Source organism: Schistocerca nitens, chromosome 3 (assembly GCF_023898315.1).
Source record: "Schistocerca nitens isolate TAMUIC-IGC-003100 chromosome 3, iqSchNite1.1, whole genome shotgun sequence".
NCBI lineage: Eukaryota > Metazoa > Arthropoda > Insecta > Orthoptera > Acrididae > Schistocerca > Schistocerca nitens.
Window position 1 is genome coordinate 53,537,013 of NC_064616.1, and position 20,094 is coordinate 53,557,106.

General features: G+C 38.7%; 1 protein-coding gene across 1 annotated transcript in view; it reads right to left on the bottom strand.

The window, feature by feature from the left end:
- Positions 1-2,356: 2,356 nt before the first annotated feature.
- The window catches only part of LOC126248008 (2-hydroxyacyl-CoA lyase 2-like), a 101,378-nt gene continuing 83,640 nt past the window's right edge, over positions 2,357-20,094 (bottom strand). Inside the window, exons 8-11 of the mRNA XM_049948590.1 lie at positions 19,602-19,760; positions 19,395-19,528; positions 13,130-13,403; positions 2,357-3,977 (exon numbers count right to left, since the gene is read on the bottom strand). Of these exons, the coding sequence (XP_049804547.1) occupies positions 3,795-3,977; positions 13,130-13,403; positions 19,395-19,528; positions 19,602-19,760 (750 nt within the window). The 3' untranslated portion in view covers positions 2,357-3,794. The remainder of the gene's footprint in view (positions 3,978-13,129; positions 13,404-19,394; positions 19,529-19,601; positions 19,761-20,094) is intronic.

The following is a 20,094-nucleotide window of genomic DNA, read 5'->3' on the forward strand; positions in this document are numbered from 1 at the left end:
TGGAAACCAAAAGAGTGCAACCACTGTGCTCTGCATTCTAAGACCCTCAAAGAATAAATAAAAAAATAAAAAATGCCACCTCCCATGCTCCCTCTAGGTTAAAACAGAAGCATGGGTATGCCAGTCTATTCAGCAGAGATGTGATGTGGAATTCAGCATCTTATTCTGGATTGAACTGCATCTGTCCTGAAAGGCATGATGGGATGGCATGTAGACACTAGTGAAGTTATACTGAGAGAGTACTTGAAAAAGTCAATGAAAAACTAAGTTTGAAATTAAATTTTGCAAAAATCCTAAATATCCACAGAATGGTGGGCCACCCTGTTCATTTGGCTTGTTAAAAAATTTTGCTCCACTAACAAACCAAACAGCATAATCTTTCAACAAAATTTTTGTTGCTAAATTTATATTATACAAATAACGGCCATATTGTTGTGAGCAGCATAGAATTCCACCAGCTACTAAAAACAACAGGACATAATTGTCAAACTACATAGATTAAGACATAGGTGCAATTTTGAATATGATAGCCCTGAGCATTAATGGTCCTATGCTAACTCTCATATTCATTACAACATTGTCTATTTAGTCCTGATGGGGGAGTTCATTGGAATGCCTTATGATTAGAGAACCTCAACTAGAGGAGGTACTGGCTATTGGCTTTGAAGTGTCACAAGCAGTGGAACAACAGTTCAAATATTTATATGAAGTTGCAGTGGTACTTCCGGTATCTCAGCAGCACAGACAGTCGATACCATCATAAACACGTAACACCAATGCAAGTAAGCAGTGTACCAGCTCTCCTATACCAGTAAAACCATATCCCACTATAGTTGTTCATTACCACAAGTACCAGTACAATTTCAAGTCAATAAGAATGCAACAAAATCCCTCACAAATCTAGAAATGCACTGTCTTTTGTGACTTCAGCCATTGACAAATGAGCAGTATCTTTAATCAGTTACAACTAACCAACCCTGATCAAAGAAAAATTCACAATCTATAAATTAAGTCACTCACCCATTCACATTTCTAGTTGAAAATAATTTCACATCTAAAAATACCTTTGAACATGATGCTTTCAATATCATCAGGTTTGAAATCAAGGATTCAATCAACATAGTTTCCAATGAAATTCTTTTAAAAGTAGTGGGTGACCAATACCATTAATTTGTGGGATTATTTTTCTGAGATTAGGTTGTGCAGCAGACAACATAAAAAAGGCCAAAACTTTGTTGTGTATAACATTCTCATTGGAATCAAACCAAGATTCATGGTGGCACTGAATTTGTTTCATCTAGCCAGTAGGCATTTTCCCTGATTGTTTGAAAACCCCATCACCGATTCCTACCCAACTCCACAGCCAGAAGAATTTCTAGAGGGAAAAGTTGCTCAAAAATAGATTTGTCCAATGTATGCTCGTAGCCACTGCTCAATGAAGCCTCACAAAACTCCAGAAATAAACACACCAGTCAGCCTTTATTGCTGTAATGACCTATCTTTCAGGGCAGCCAGTGAACTGGTGTCTTTCAAAGGTATTTAGAACATCTTATTTACAAATTTCATCCTGAAATTACCCAGATTATGTAGTAGAAACTGGTAGCACCACTCCGGAACGTATCATCAATCTAAGAACACTATTCACCAAGTTGGAGCAAGTGGGCCTAAAACACTACTTGCAGAAATTACGTTTTCTGCAGAAGAATGTTGTACACTTATGTCATATTTTATCCAGAAGTCACATTAGGCCAAACGAGCTGCATTTGGCTGCTGTTGATAAGCTACCAAATCCACAAAGTATTAACTAACTGTAATACTTTTGGGGAAAAGGACCTTTTGATGATAAAAGGACAGGTTTATGAGTGGATATTCAAAAATCATAAGGGTGCTCCACACAGATACATAAATTATGCCTGTAAATCAAATTCACAAATGCATGCCTCCAACATCTTTAAGAAAAACAATAATACTGCAAGTGAAATACATTTTACTGATTCTTCCACACAATTAATTATACTTTTACAATTTTGTTCAGATGCAAACAAAGGTAACTGCTGGAGACTACTGCGCTATGACAAATCATTCCAACTGTTCTAGTAAGACCACTACATTAGCCAAAATTGTTTCAGATTCAGTGTAATTAGAGAGTGTGTAAGAAAATGTCTTAATGGTTAGACAATTTTAACTCCTCCATGGAAGACAACTTTGTTGGGTATCTAAACTTTGGAGGAAGACTGGCTGCAATGCCCTCACAGGGTAATGTAATCCAGACAATACACAATAGCATTTCAAGAAACAAAAGTGATGAATAAGACCAACAGCAAGACAGAATGAAGGAAATGAATGTGGTAGAAAGTTATGAAGCAGGTATAAATTTATTTTCATTCCACATCTGTAGGTACAATTTATTTGTAAAGTGACTTCTGAAGCTTCATATCATACATTGTGTTTTTCAATATCTCCTGCTGCAAACCAATATTATGTCCATGTGGTTATATTTGCTAATATCACAGGATTTCATAGCCAAAATACTGTTTTTCAGTAATCACATATCAATGATACCAACAAAACAACAGATAAACAATAACTTTTCTTTAATGTACAACTACCTTAAGGCTACACTACAACAGGGAGCTGAACAAGTGTGTCTTAAAGTGCTGATATGAACAGAGAAATGAAGTATTATTCTCAGAGTAAATTACTTACTCTCACATGATTTACCAATTAAAAGCCTTATGAAGTATTCTAATTTTTTTTATGAGAGCGATTTTTGAATATTCTCTGTCCTCTAGAGATCTTACATAATTTCCTGTGAATCTGCCTAAAGGACTGAATAACATTATTTTCCATGAGAAATGTCAAAACAGTTAAATTCACTTAAACATGAACATTCAGCCAGTAGCAGTCATAGGATCCAGTTTACACAAACTTAAATAGCTTCCTTGTAGAGCAGCCCATTACTAAATTTACAAACAATGCTCCTTATAATTTTCAGTGATCAACTAGTTAATTGAATAATTTAGATATAATCATCTGTGCCAATCACATCTGAAAAATCAAAAATCTGTCAACTGCCAGTTACTTATTTTCATTTTCCTTTGACAATCCACTGTGACCTTGTCAAGTGACTACAATAACATCAGAACACCTCTTGTATATGAAACAAACAAAATAACATAGTGCAAATGCGACAAAATCAGGATCAGAACTGCTATTTCCACAATACTGAACAAAAACATCATAAATAAATAGTATTATGTTTATATGGCAAGACTGACATGATGCTCTTCACATATGAATTATAAGTCAGACCCTTTAACTGTAAGGTTTGGGCAACACATGGGGCGACCTCATAAATATAACCTTGCCTTTCTTCTGGGAATGCACTTTGAGGAATAATGGAGAATCAGTCAAGCATCCACAGGTATGAAAAAAAATATTACAATACACTTGCAATATAGCTGCAGTGAAAACTGTCCCAGCTTCAATACTGATTAAAAATTATAAACTAGTACATCAAGTAATACAATTTTCAGTCACAGCACTATTTTACCATTTTAACTCACTAAAGCTACCAAAATAATCTATATCACCATAAAATGCCATTTAACACAGTCTATCTCAATTTCTAAACAGAGATAGCTGAAGAACTTAATATCCAAACCACCTTTTGAACATTTCTCAGTGCTACCTTTACTTAATTATCAGGGCCTTTGTGCGATGTTTATGATTTCTCCTTGTACAGTGTCCATGAAATAAGGCTGCAGTTTAAAGTGCATTTTCTCACTAAATCATCACACTGAAATACTTCCCTCTCTAAACTTTGTATTACCAATTAGAACATTTATCAAAACTGTGTGGTCCTTGCTGTGCAGATCTACTGCCTTTTTAAGAGAGGAAATTAAATCATCAGATGAGCTTGATATCAGAATTCCCTTCCCACCATAACCCTCTGCAACTTGTTCATAGTTGGTGTGCTGTTAGGAGAAGAACATAGATAAATATCAGTCTTCATACTGTTTAACAAAGACAGAAATACACCTTTTTAACAAACATATTTCTGTAAAATAAATAACATCAATCACAGAAGTGACGAATACTAATGAATGACAAAATGATCAGGTCTTCAAAATGAAAGGTCTTCATAAATTACTTTTTGTATTAGATGCAACACAATGAATTAAATACCTGAAATGAATAGAGCCCAAATATATTTCAAAAAATAACAGAAATTATTTATTTTACAAACGAGTTACAAAATCAAACTTGGATAGGAGAAGAAAACTAGCCATGACATTTCTGAGTAACTGTCCAGGCATTTGCCTTATCAATTTAGGGCAACTACACAAAACTTACACATGGATCTGCTGATGGGGACTGGAGCATAGTTCCTCTGGCATACAAGCCCAGTGTTTTAACCACTTCACAGTCATGCACACTACATACCAGTATTTGAAAAAACCACACATGCTACAGCAAAACCTTACAGAGTGTAGCAGGAAAACAAATTAATTTTCATTGAGTCCTTAAGAAACAGCATTTCACATACCTTCTACACAAGTTAAAAGTTAATCATTATCACCAGGCAGTGTGCTTCACTGGTAGACTGCTAATGTCATTGCAAACTTACTTTTTTTTACAATTGGTCAATACGATTGTAAAAAAAAAAAAGTATGTGTGTGTGTGGGGGGGGGGGGGGGGGGTGTGCCATGACGCCAGTATACTGATGCAAGCTTTTTGATTTGATGTCACTTCAGTGGTTTGGATGTCAATGTCACTATTTATTTATTCACGTAGCTTCTCATTTTCACAGAAGTTCAGCACTGTCAGACTGGGCTAACACTTGGATGGGTGACATTCAGTCTGCCGAGTGCTGTTGGCAAGCCCTTGTGAGGCAAACTGTGGAGCTACTTGATTGAGAAGTAGTGGTTTCAGTCTCGTAAACTGATATATGGCTGGGAGAGCAGTGTGCTGACCACATGCCCCTCCATATCCACATCCAGTGACACTTGTGGGCTAAGGATGACACAGTGGCTGGTCGGTACCGTTGGGCCTTCATGGGGAGAAAGTGAACCTGCTGCCATTTTATCTATTCACTTCATAGGCAGGAGTTCTTACAGATTAGGCCAAATTCTTAAGAATTATGGGTTTAAGGTAGCATTTTCAACCAATAAAAATCTGAAAAAACTTTGGTCCATACACTGCAAGCATCATATGACAAACTATTTTGCTCTGGGGTTTATAAAATCACCTGTGGGGATTGCCCAAACTATTATATAGGTCAAACAGGCAGAGCCATTGCTACTAGATATAAGGAGCACATTCCAACCAAAAGTGGTGACAGCACACGAGTTCCTCCTTCGCCGAACACCTGATCCAAAATGCACATGCGCCTAATCCCCTACTTCATCATGAGATTAAAGGTACTAGATTAGACATCCTAGAAGAAATGGAGATTTTTAAACATCTGCAATTTGAGGAGGATAACCTCCTTAATGATCAACTTCAGTTAAAAAACAAGAATTTTTTTGAATGTTTTATGCCATTATTTAGAATATCATGACCAGATAATGGTTGATTGGCAGGAGCCGAGCAGTATTTCAGTGGTGGTGTGTGACAGATGGTCGGTGTTTGATGTACTTTATTTTAGACATCCCGTAAGGTAGTGGCTAGCATGCGTGCATTTGAGCACGTGACATTTTGGTATATGATTCCCATCAGGTGGTCTTTCCAAATACGGTGCTTACATAATGTGGCACACATGGTTTTTAAATAATTAAGATGCCCGCATCTATCCCATAGACAATAGTTATATTCATATAAGTGATTACTAGCCCACAAGCAGTGAAATGGAGCCTCAGGTGACAAGATTAAGTTTAGCTGGTCCGTCTCGACCTTTTGGGATTTAATTCCCTTTATATTTATTTATAGTTGCAATCCAGAGACAACTTCATCCTTGTCCATTTATTGCATGCACATGGGCATATTAGTAGCTACCTTTTATTTCTTTTTAATTCTTCCCTGTGAAGAACATGCCGTTTTCCCATGACAAGTGTACATAACATTTTCTTATGTGTCTTTTCAGGTCAAGCACATTTTATCATATCATATCATATCTATTTAATAATAGCCTTTTAATGATATGAATAAAATAGAAAAAAACATTCCACATGGGAAAAATATATTAAAAACAAAGATTCCATGACTTACCAAATGGGAAAGCACTGGTAGATAGACACAATTAAAAAAACACACAAACACACACACAAAATTTCAAGCTTTCGCAACCAACGGTTGCTTCGTCAGGAAAGAGGGAAGGAGAGGGAAAGACGAAAGGATGTGGGTTTTAAGGGAGAGGGTAAGGAGTCATTCCAATCCCAAGAGCAGAAAGACTTACCTTAGGGGGAAAAAAGGACAGGTATACGTGTGTGTGTGTGTGTGTGTGTGTGTGTGTGTGTGTGTGTGTGTGTGTGTGTGCCTGTCCTTTTTTCCCCCTAAGGTAAGTCTTTCCGCTCCCGGGATTGGAAGGACTCCTTACCCTCTCCCTTAAAACCCACATCCTTTCGTCTTTCCCTCTCCTTCCCTCTTTCCTGACGAAGCAACCGTTGGTTGCGAAAGCTTGAAATTTTGTGTGTTTTTTTTATTGTGTCTATCTACCAGTGCTTTCCCGTTTGGTAAGTCATGGAATCTTTGTTTTTAATAATAGTGTTTAACATAAGAGGCGTTAATTCTCTTTTGTAGTGTGTAGTGAAATTGACCTCTGTCGGCCGACAGAGTATAAGGGCGATGAAAGGGCATTGCACATCCGTTCATGCAATTACCATATTTTTTACATGGCAATGAAGTGTTGTCGTTCGTTCACTCACGCGTTATTTTTAATAATAAGATAAAAAATTAATCTTGATAATAGTCTTCATTCAGTGTCTGTCAGCAATAAGAAGTATATCTACATCAACTCATAAAAACACCTACTCAACCATCTGTACACGGGTTAACCAAGATTACTGCATTATGGCATTTACATACTACAGTTTTGCTGTTTTATGTCCTATGTCATCTTTCATTAATAACAATGGATGCATTATGCAGCATTCATTGTGAAAGGGCCGATATATTCTAATAGTGTAAGTCAGGGAAGTGTGTTCGAACTTACATAAATCAATGCATAGTTTGTTACATTTTAGTCATAACCTGGTGCAGAGGCTTTATGTTTAAGATTTTCAACCTTTCTATAAGTTATTTGTTTTAAGATATGCCTACGTTGGTCTTTTACCTTTGACAGTCGTGGTCTCAGTTAGACATGCGCAATGTTCCCCGCCACGTTGATTTGCAGAGCATTATCTAGTCCTACTTAGTTTCAGGTGAGGTCTCAAGGCACACCGCATGGCATCCATGGAGACGAGGTGCACGCCAGAGATTAAGTTAAGTCTTGGTATTGACTTAGTACCGACCGCATTTTTAAAATGTGATTACGCCTATTCAGGCTGTTTTAGTTTTATTTCTAGAGCATGCCCTCTTAGACAAATTATAGATTCAGGTATAGCTCCTGAAGAAGGCTGAATTATTTGGGCTGAAACCTAGGTAAAGGTTAGTTTCATTACCGCAATCGAGGCTGATAGTTTCTTATATATTAGATTATCATGATTGCTGGCTGTGCTGCAATGTTGAAAGTACAAAAAGTAGCCAACTATGTTGGCCCAAATGTTCAATGAGAAACATGTTACATAAATGGCACGATAAGCAAGCAGTAGTGTTGTAAACTTGTAGTGTGAGTGCGCATAAAACAGCAAGTGATAGACGTGCCCCCTCAGCCAGCCTAGGCAAGTCGCCTCGCAACCTGGACACACAGTGCAAGTGCTGTGCCATGTGCACAACATCCCAATATAAGCCCAGCACGCTGGGCCATCAGCCTTATTTATATTTATTTGCTTACTGTATGCTCACCTATCACACTATCGATGTGTTCTATAGTTATGAGACTTTGTACTGTTCTATAATTTATTCAGTGTTATTGTGGATTTCTTGGTGTGGAAGCAGAACAAAATTTGGTTGGTGTTACTTCTCATATTGTGTCTGTCCACTGTTACAACATACTTGGTGATGAGGATGGGATTCTACTCCATGTATTTACTTTCTTTGGTTCGATATACAGCCAGCAAGTCAGTGGAAGAAGTTCTTCAACAACATAAAACTCTCACCAACCAACAGTGGGTTCTTTCTGTGATACTAAACAATTTGGCCCCAGATTCCACCACCACTAATGCAACCCACACTGTTTTGGGATGCACGTGAAAAATGACTTCAGCAACATTTTCAAGCCTCTAGAGTCGCTGACTCCAATTTGTATAAGCCTTTATTTTTGGCATGGATTTCTTCTCCTCACATTTACCACCTTTTGTGCCATGGAGCTCCTCTTCAGGAACTGCCAGCATCTCTTTTGATGAAATGTGTCCACTGCTTTCTAATTATCATTGCAAACATACCCATGTTACAGCTGCTCGTACTGAGTTCTACCATTGTCAAAACTGGCTGCAACAGTCATACAGAGCTTGGGCAGTAGACCTTCATTGGCTTAGCCATAGTTGCCAGTTTGTTACTGAGGCTCACTGGGATTCATATGCTGATAGGGAAGTTCATGAATGTGCTTTACGATGTGAAAATCTCTCTCTCACAGATGTTCTGAGCATTGCTCAGTCTTTTTAAGTATCTAGGGCAGCAGAATCAGGTAGAGGCATGGTGTGAATTAGGCACCATTGTTTCCTCTCCTCCTCAGCTGCTGTTTCTTAGCTCACATGGAGATGAAAACATCATGGCATGCAACCACAGCCTCCTGGATGCATGGGGCAGTGCCATTCTAGGTAGAAGCAGTCACCATCACCAAAGCAGTTGCACATTCATCTTCCATCGTGCCCTTATTGTTTTGTTCAATATGAGAGGGCCATGTGCTTAAAGTGTTGGGTGATGTGCAACCATTGTAAAAAAAAAAAAAAAAAAGAGAAGAAGAAGAAAGTATGTGTGATGGACAAGATGTTAAAAATGCACGTGGACACAGGAGCAGAAGTGACTTTGTTAAATTCTCAAACCAGAGTGAATCTTGGATCAATTGCAGTGTCCCCTGTATCTTGTCAGTTGGCGGGTTACAACAAACAACAAATACCCATATTGGAACAGGCTTTCTACTTCCACAGTGCACGAAGCAGTTGTTTGGCCTTTGACCTTTCTTGTAGAGGATGGTGTCAACATGGAAAACTTATTTGGATTGGACGTCATCAGAATTTTTGGGTTCTCTATTTCTGAGGAAGTGTATCTGGTATTGGATCAAGTTCCATACCAACAACTAGACGTGCTTTGCTCAGAATATTTCTCCTCATTCTTGGGAGTTCTGGGATGTGCTACAGATTTCAAGGCTCACAGTCCCAGGAGCTTTATGGGAGCAAGTCAAATTGTAACTAGATCAACCTATGCCTTTGGATGTTATCGTGCTTGTCTCCCTCTAGTGAATGGTCTAGTCCATTAGTAACTGTCAAAAATCTTAATGGCAACCTTCGGCTCTGTGGTGATTTTAAAGTGTCTGTAAATTCACAGTCTACTATTGATACCTGTATCTTACCCCATACTCATGAACTCTTCGCACAGCCTGCTGGAGGCCAACATTTTTCCAAAACAGACTTCCAAAAGCTGACTTACAACTGCCTGTGGATGACGATTCTAAACATGTCCTCATAGCGAATAACCCCTTTGGGTTATATCAATACCAGCACCTGCCATGCAATGCGACTAGCACCTCCGCCATTTGACAGTGATTTTTGGAGCAACTCATAGCCTCTGTGCCAGGGTGCATTAGCCACCTGTATGATACTGTGGTCTCATCTTCCTCAACAGATGAACATTTGCAGAACATTTATGCCTTGTTTATGGTGCTACAGGCTGCTGGTTTGAAATGTAACTTGGACAAATCACTTTTTTTTTTCAGCCATCTATGTCTATCTCAGTTTTGAAGTCTTGTGTGCTGGTCAAGCCTTTACCTCAGCATATTGATGCCATTACAGCTTTGCTGCATCAAAGAGTTGCAAGACTTTCTCAGAAAGATTGCATACCACCATAAATTTCTTTCTGTTGGAGCCACATTAGCCCAGCCACTTTGTGCTCTCTTACATAACGATGTTACTTTTTCAATGGTAACCCACCTTTGTGTGTGCTTTCACCCTATTAAGGTCAAAATTATGCTCAGCACCCTGCTTGGCTACTTTTGAACCACACCAACATCTTGTTTCGGCCACATACACCTCCCAGAATAGCCTCAGGGCTGTTCTTGCACACAAATATGAAGACGGATTCAAACCCCGTATTGTGCATGCTTTCAAGGCTCTGAATAAGGTGCAACAGCACTACTCATAGATAGAAAAAGACGCCCTTGCTATTGTGTATGCACTCCAAAAATTTCATACTTTCCTATATGGTTCAATGTGTTATTTGATTACTGATCATAAACTTCTGGCTTCTCTTTTCAATCCTTTGGTACCTTTACTGGTCGAAGTGAACCATTGCCTGCAATGCTGGGCACTTTTTTTGTCATGCTATAACTATGAGATTCATTTCTGGCCCACAGTACAACACACTAATGAGGGTGCTCTTTCATGATTGCCGATTGGCTCCAATCCAGCATTTGATCGGGATGAACTGTTGTGTTTCAGTTTAGACATCGAAGCTCAAAACACCGTCGATGACTTTCCTGTTACCAGTTCTCACATTTTGGTGGCTGTTATGGCTGATTTTATCTTACATCAAGTTGTTCAGTTTGTCCACCATGGCTGCCTGGATGAACCACAAGGCTGAGTGCGAGATTCTTTGCCTAATTATTATGCTCTCCACCACTACCTCTCAGTTTCTGATGGTGCACTACTGTCGGCTACTGAAGTGTCAGCACTCAGGGTTGTGATCCCTTCTGCATTGCAACAGGGCAACATGCGCCTTCTCCACCTAGACCATAGGATTGTTTCTCATATGAAATTGCTGGCCCACTGCCACATGTTTTGGTCGGGTATTGTCAATGAAATCGTGCACATTGCTACAGCCTACCAACAGCATGCCACCCATCAAGTGGCAACCTGGGCCTCTGTTTCCCCGTGGCCCACAACTCAGTGCCCCTGGGAGCATTTTTATGCTGATTTTGTGGGACCATTTTGGCTTGTAGTAGTTGATGCTTTCTCAAAATTTTCTTAAGTGGTTCATTGCCCATCCTCATCCATGGCGACTACTCTCCTGGCCATCTCAAAGATTTTTTTCCTCAGAAGGATTTCTGTATATGCTTGTGACAGACAATGGCCCACAGTTTGTGTCTCAAGATTTTGAAGATTTCTGCACAAAGAGTGGCATTCAGTATGTTACAGCCCCTCGCTTTCACCCAATCAAATGGAGGGGTGGAGTAGGTGGTGATCTGTATGTACAAAACCCAGAAAAAATATATCATTCAACCTTCTACCAAGGAAACCCCCCAAGTTCATATAGGTTCACTCCAGTCGACGACCATAGCCCAGCAGAGCTGCTTCGTAGCCACCAGCTGCAGATGCTGCATCATCTGCTCTGGCCAGTGCCCAGGCACCCACTGGTGCCTGCTGCGCTGTGATTCCATCTGGGCTCCGCCATCTGGGTGCACAGGTTTGACCGGTGCCCTATGTGAATACCAGCGACTGTCCACTGATGCCGATGCCACCCCATCGGCATGGGCCACGGTCCACGCCTCCTCCGGCCCTGGCCCGTCTTTGCCCTTTAGTGCCGCCACCAACAGGCAGAGTAGTCAGTGCTGGGCTGCCTCTGTCTCTGTAACACCTGTTGCTGCTGCCATCTTCTCTACTGCTTCCATCACAGAGTGCCTGCCTGGATGTGGCCACGAATACAGCACCAGCATCACCAGTGCGCCATTATAGCCTCTCACAGGGGAAGGGGCACTGCGCCTGTCCATGCCTGCACCATTTCAAACCATATTCTCCTGTGAGAGCACAACACCTGCTCCAGCAGGCATGACCTAATGATGAAGGCATGAACATCTCTACAGTGAACACTTTTCTCCAAGGGGGAAATGAGAAACATGTTACTTAAATTGGAAGATCAGCTAGCAGTACTGCTGTAAATATATAGTGAGAGTGTGCATAATCAAACAGCATGCAATATGAGTGCCTCCTCAGCCAGTGTAGAGAGGTTGCCTCACAACCTGGACAAATGGTGCAGGACGTACTGTGCTGCGTGCACAACAGTCCGATATAAGGCTGGCACCCCAGGCCCTTGGCCTCACTTATATTTACTTGCTTTTCATATGCTCACCTTCATGACTGTATATCAATGTGTTCTATAGTTATGAGACTTTGTACTGTTCTATACTTCATTCAGTGTTATTGTGGTTCTATTCATGTGAAAGCTGAATAAAACTTGGTTGTTGTTACGTCTGATATTGTGTCTGTACAATGTTAACCAAGTAGCTGTCTCTACATTTATGTTACATTTTTTTAATTTTCTTGAAATAGATAGGTACACTTAGTCCAGTTGAAATGTGGCTTCAGCTGTCCAATGAAGAAAGAGTACCACTTCAGACTCAACAACTTCTCTGAAGGAGAGCTCAAATTCAGAGCAGCTTGGTTGCGTATGATACCTAATGGAGCCAGGCGCCATTACATCAGTTATTCATACAGTATAGTGCTGGATAATGCAATGTGAGAAAAGCGATTCACAGAATCTGAATATTATTATCCCCTTACACACATACACAAATCATTATTTTAACATACAGTTATCATTCGTGGTAATTCTCATTGTTCAAACTGAAACAAGACTTATTAAACAGACAGTTTTCTGCCATTCGACACATCACTGGCTATACTTTAGATGACGGCTCCATTAATTTTACATGAAGGGTATTCTGAGTGAAGAGGGTGAGATGATTGATGATTATATCTCTCTCTCTCTCTCTCTCTCTCTCTCTCACACACACACACACACACACACACACACACACACAGAGAGAGAGAGAGAGAGAGAGAGAGAGAGAGAGAGTGTACATTCATGAAATCATAATTTTCATAAACTACATTTTTGTAAAAAGTAACCCACACTCAGATCACAGATAAAAACTTACCACTAGTTTACAGGCAACATTACTGCCAAAGAGAGGCACTTGTTCTCTGGCAATCTGTGTCCAACCAGCATCATTGCCCACAAGAGCTACCACAGGAAGCTTATGACGCACCATTGTATCTATCTCTGCAATGCTGTACCCACAAGAACCATCTCCATATATCAGCCACACTTGTGCATCAGGTTTTGCCAGCTTTGCACCTAACGCAAAACCTCCACCAACTCCCAAAGTACCAAATGCGCCAGGATCCAACCAACACAGTGGTCCCCTAGGTCTGTAAAAGAGCCGTTGTAAGATATTTTGGATAATTTGTCACATTAAACTTAACAGAAAGGTTTCATTTTCATGAGAACAACTACTGTTTATACCAACAATTACATCTGTACATGTGCAGACTAGTGAACATGTGAAAATCAAAGTCCCATTAACAGTTATAAACGAGGATGGGAGCATCAACAGGTGTAACTATTTATTTATGTTGAGTATAAAACACATACATGCTTGAAGGTTTTTGTGTCTTTTCATATAGAGCTTTCTGACCAGGAAATTCTACATTAAGCAGTACTTAGCATGATGCATCCTTGAGTCCCTTGTTGAACATTATTTCCCATCCCATCACTCTTTTTGTGAAGCAATGCAGATTCCTTGCAAGCAAGTACATTTGCATTTTACCAAACTATTCTTCACATGAGGAATTTCCATTGAATTATTTTCTTGCCCTCTCACTCATCCACTTTTTCATTTCATACCTTATCTGTCCATATAACTTATTACATCCTATAGTAGCTCATTTCAATTTCAGTTTATTTTACTATTTTCCTATAACTGGCTTCCTATAAATAGCATCTTTCAACATACCATCACTCTCCCTCCTGACCACCACATCAATGGAGGGAAGGTAGCCAGCCCCATCGTGAAATGAATATTGGGGGGATTGAGCTAAGGTGTTCTAAAAAGCCATTCAAATTCTCAATGCCAAGATGCCAAACAACAAAAGCATCTTCTATATATTTGAAAAACACACAGTTTTCATAGCCACTGACTCTAAAGCATGTTCCTCGATGTCTTCCATAAACAAATTTGCAATAATAGGTGACAAGGGGCATCCCATCCCAACTCCATTTATCTGCTCATAGTGCTGGTCATTGCATAAAAAGTAAGTGAAGTTGATACATGTCAAAATGGGTTTGTTAATTTAATACCAAACCTAATGCATCCTCTCTAATTGATGTAAGAAATCCACTGAGTTCTTACTGTGATGCTCACACTGACCAACTAGTGGACTCAGCAGAATTTTATCCAGTTCCTGTACTTTTGATTCTACATTTAAAAATTGTTGTTGCACACTCAGGAGAAATAATAGAATTTTTATTCTGTTTGCTCAAATCTTTACCAGAACTCCCCCATTATTTGTTACCACACTGTGCAGTGGGGCTTGTTTCACAATTTCATGTGGTAAGTTTACTTGGGCCTGTACCATAGTTACATCTGCTTGTTCTTCTGACAATGTGTCTTAACCTCGCACACTGAGCAAGGTACCACACTGGACTCACATTCGGGAGGACAACAGTTTAAACCTGCATCCAGCCATCCGGATTTAGGTTTTCCATGATTTCCCTAAATCACTTCAGGCAAATGCCAGGATGGTTACTTTGAAAGGGTATGACCAATTTCCTATCCCATCCTTCCCTAATCCAAGCTCGTACTCCACCTCTAATGACCTCGTTGTCAACAGGATGTTGAACATTAATCTCCTCCTCCCCCTCCTCCTAACCCAGTGCACTGATTCAAACAGTTGCATGCTGTGTGATTTGCTACATTCTTTTGTAAAATTACTGCACAGATTCTGCACATTATTATGAATGTCCATAACTTTTGGATCCAACATTTTGTTCAAACCTGTCTTCAAATCTTGCTTAGCATTATCTAGTTTTTTATCTGCACGTTATTATGAATGTCCATAACTTCTGGATCCAACATTTTGTTCAAACCTGTCTTCAAATCTTGCTTAGCATTATCTAGTTTTTTTTATCAAGTTTTAGTTACCAACATTTAACTTTTGACTATCTGCTTTCAAATATGCACTCAGTTTTTTTTTTTTTTTTTTTTTAAATTGCATTGACCAATCTTCCCTTCCTACATTATCAACACAACTATTGTCTACTCCTGCCTCTGCAATTCAATGTCTACATTCAAATCTGAACTTTCACTTTCAGTTGCCTCTACAATCTGAATTCTGTTAATTAGTCCCAATTCATTAATGACATCCATAACAACACTATCCCAATCAATACTGTACTTCTCATTAATTAAGGCATATTTCTCATTTTGATTAGCTGTGTTATTCAAATACACATACGGCATACACAATTTATCTTTTCTCTTGTCCAACGTTTGTTGAAAAATCAAGGCGCCACTGAAAATGTCAAATTCACACATCATACATTGCTGTTGGTGATTGCATGATGTCTGAAGATTGTTGCATGATGCGACATCACTATTACCTGTCTCCATACATAAGGCAATGAGTTGATGGTGCTTATATGAAACAATACTGCACTCTCTCTCTTATATTCAATGATTCAGTGATATACAGGGTGAACAGAAAAACAGGAACATTTCCATAACCCAATAAAACTAGAAGTGATGAAGAAAAGACATTGCATTCATAGTAATTGAAACCTTACAACTTTTCCATTTACGAAACACTGATGGCACTTATCATTTTTTTTTTTTAAATTACGCACTTTAGATGGTGTCCTCCTGTACGAATACAAAGGTTTTTGGTCGAGTCATGTAGACTTTGCTCTTGAGGTAGCCCCACAAGAAAAAAAATCACAAACGGATAAACCTGGGGATCTAGGGGGCCAGGGAATGTAAACGAATCATGAGATCACACGGTTCCCAAACAATTCTTGCACATATGCCATTGATTGCTGTGCAGTGTGTGATGTCGCTCCATCCTGTTGACACCATTTTCTTGAAAAATTGGGACAGTTGTTCAATGCAGGTGCAACAAAAGTTTGTAACATCTCCACATAACAATTGGCATTGACAGTTATTGTGTTTCCCTGTTCATTTGCAAAAAAAATACAGTCCAATAATCCCATGTGATGAAACGCCACACCATACTGTCACTTTACTAACATGTAAAGGGTACTCATGAAAGTCATTAGGATTTGTGTTTGATCAGTAACAGTAGTCATGTTTATTCTCATAACTTGTGAGATGAAAATGTGCCTCACTTGACATCCATAACTTGTTTAGAAATTCATCATCATTGTTTATTTTTGTTATCATCTGTTGACAGAATCCTAATCATAACTGGTAATTGCTGTCCTTCAATTGTTCACCACCTGTAGTTTGTATGGATGAAATTTTAAATCACGATGAAGAATTCTGCGAACACTCTCCTGGGACATTCCAACCACTGCTGCTTGCTTACAAATTGAACACCGTGGGCTCCGTTAGACAGACTCGCGTACAACATCAATGTTCGCTGGAGAACACACACTTCTTGGTCGTCCTGTTGGTTTCTTCTTGAGGGCAGATCCAATCTCTTCAAAGTTATTAATCCAAGATTTTATCGCATGTTTTGACGGAATGGCATCATTATGTCCTAAATTATAAAAACATCAAAACTCCCTCTGAGATGCGACCAAACTAACATTGTTTTTGTAAAACATTTTTATGGCTAACACACACTGTTGTCCATTCCAATGATCCATGATTACTAAAATGGTGGACTGTTTTAGGAAGCATACAATGAGAGGTCTGACTGGATCACTAACCTGTTTAACGACACCCAGTTTTATCAACATCCTGTTTGCCACAATACAACATTAATCACTTCAAACAGAAATTTTAAGATGATCGGAACACAGCATGAACGATTAGCCCAAATATATTAGCAGCTGCATCTGATCAACACTGACAGCAGCCACTGCCACACTCCTACACAATGCAATGCCAAGTACGCACATAAACCAACAATAACTATATCAGAATGCATTGTCAGCAAGCAAAGATTATTGTAAAATGCTGGACATGGCAAAAGCAATGGTGGCTGCATTAAAATAACATATACTCTGCAGTAACATGAAGCAGTGAACTTGGAAAAATCTCAAAATATTGCAAATATTCTGACATGAGAGGATATAGGATCTTCACACTTTCAGGTTTCAAACTGATTATCACTGAGAAGACGTGGTATCTGCCTCCTGTACCTGTCAATAACGATTTCTTTACGGCCATTGTTCTGATGACATGTTACATAGTTGTAAGTGGTACTGCATATCCTGTACACACAATGGACAGTACCCACTCGTACATCACCAAATTGAGCAACTTCATTCATGACGTGGTCATAGGCACGCCCATAGATAATAACCCCTTTCTAGTATCCTGGCACATCTCCACATTGAACTGTTTTACTGTGGTGATTACATACTACAACCAACTCAATCTTACACACCACTTCACCACCATGACTTAAGTTATTTGCATGTTCTGTGGATCATAATTTATACTTCCCAGTATGATGTCGAATGAATCAATTTCACACTTTATCACACAAAAAATTAGACCACTCTGTTCTTTTACAGAAGTAACTAATATTTTGTCCAGTGAGTTTATGTTAACCAAAAAACAATACTTCAACAGACAGTGATTTGCAAAACTGGGAAATCACTTGTCACTTTTTCTACATGCCCTTTACATAACTGTATGTCAGATCAATGCATTGTCAGCAATCTTTATTGAAGAGTGCAACAATGTGTTTTATGTTTCAGAAGTTATTTATCTGTCTTCCTGTGTTTTGAGGTACTATTAGCGTGATATGCCATAACTAACAGACAGAGAGCATCTGGTATTGTAAATGTCTAATTGTTTTCAGAGTTTTACCAAGTTGTTCCGGTCCCAATTCAATTAAAACAATCTGTTTCTGCCTATGAAGTACTTTAAGCACATCCCACAGAACTTAATGTTTCTTATCATAGTCTTATTCCCTGGTGTAGTCAGGTTCGGCAAACTTCTTTACCTTATTGTTGGCTAACCCTCTATTCACAAATATGCAAGAAATGTCATTTACTGCAAATAAAATTTTTGGAACCTCTCCTAGGTTAGACCTGTTGTGGAGTCTTATAAATTCAGATTTAGTTAACTTGTATACTAGTGTTTCCTTAGGCAACACAGACTTTCTGAAATCAATTATATTCCAAACCCTATGCAAGATGTGTCTAAACTACAGTACCAACAGAAAGATATGTGGTTATGGAAAATACTCATACTCTCCCTGCTACCCCCAACTCAGATATAAGGACAGATGATGTCGTATTTAAAAATTTTTTAAATGTGATTTGTTGAAATGCAACAAAGAACTCAATTCTGGCTCTTATACCAGGTGGTTTTAACTAAAGTGCAGCTACTCACAGAGCTCTAGCGTGGTCTGTAGTTACCCTACATCTGCAAAGCTTGGCAGATATTCTAATGCAACTGAAACTGGGGACCCATCTGACCAGGCCATGGTTTTCCAGTCTTCTAGGATCCAACTGATATGGTCAAGAGCCCAGGACAGGCCCTGAAGGCAATGTCATGCGGTTAGTAAAGGTATTTGCAACAATCATCTGCTGCCATACAGTAGAACCTCATTAATCCATCCTCTATGATAGTAGGTGTATGTTTGGAATGCAAAAAGGGCCAGATTATCAGAGGAACACTTTTACTAATGCATAACATAACAATACAGTACAGAAAAACTTTAATATTAAACTGGAAATACTTTCTGAAATATTGTTCCATGTTGTAACAATAACAAAATGAAAATTTAATTTTATCCATATTTTGCAGCTTAAAACGTGACTGTATTCAAAACATTGGAGGTATGAATTAAGCATTGCCTTCAGTCACAACTTTTTCGTGTTTTATTAACTACACAAACATCTGTGATGTGTTTATAAATGTGTGTGCAAATGTACATCCTGAATAAAGTGACATGTACTAAAATGACAGAGAAAAGAATGTTTGCTGGTACTAAAACGTTGAAAATGCTTTCCTTGGATTATGTGGAATATGCATTTCACCTCATTCAGGAGAAGAAATAAAACATGTATTAAGAGAAATTACACCTTATGATGGACCCACAGGGTCCAAAATGCATCGTGTAGTTAATAAAATGCGAAAAAGTTGTGACTGAAGGCGTTGTTTAATTCATACCTCCAACAAAATGAAAAGTTTAAATCTTCTTAAAGAACAAAGTTTCACTCACCGCAAAATATATGCTGCTGAGCCCACAAAATCTCCACCATCTACTACCAAAATAGAGTTTTCTGGTAAAATATTTTCCACTTCTTTCAATACCTTTAATGGATTGACATATTCTCCTGTATGTTCCTCAGCCATCTAAACATAAATTGTTTTTGTGTAATCCATAAGCAATTCAATAATAACACAATATCTATGATGAGATACTTGCCTTTGTGTTGGAAATTTCCTTTAGTCTATCCTCTTCTTTTAATGTTTCCTGCCATTCAGGATCACATTTAAAACCACCTATTACAAGGGAGAGTTCGGTTAAAAAGGTTCCAGCATCACCACATACAGCCAATGTTGGTTTCCAAAATAAGTCTGAATTCTGGAAAAGAAAAGTGTTATTGTTAGATGACCTATAATTAATGTCAAAAGCTTAGGAATCACTCAGCTACTCAGCTAGGTACAGTCATAAAAAAACAAAAACTTCAAAATACACACAAAAATGTCAAAAGTTAAAGCTACAGTCATACATATTTTTACTATATGTGTTCGCTAAATTTAAGAATAGCACTCAAGTGGATGGCAACAGAATTATGCCAGTTTTTGCAATTAGAGGTCGATCTCAAGTAGCTAAAACAGAAAAGAGCAAAAATGAGAATTTGTAATAAGATGATTACTAAAATTCATCTACAACTGCGTGTCAAAATAAACATAAA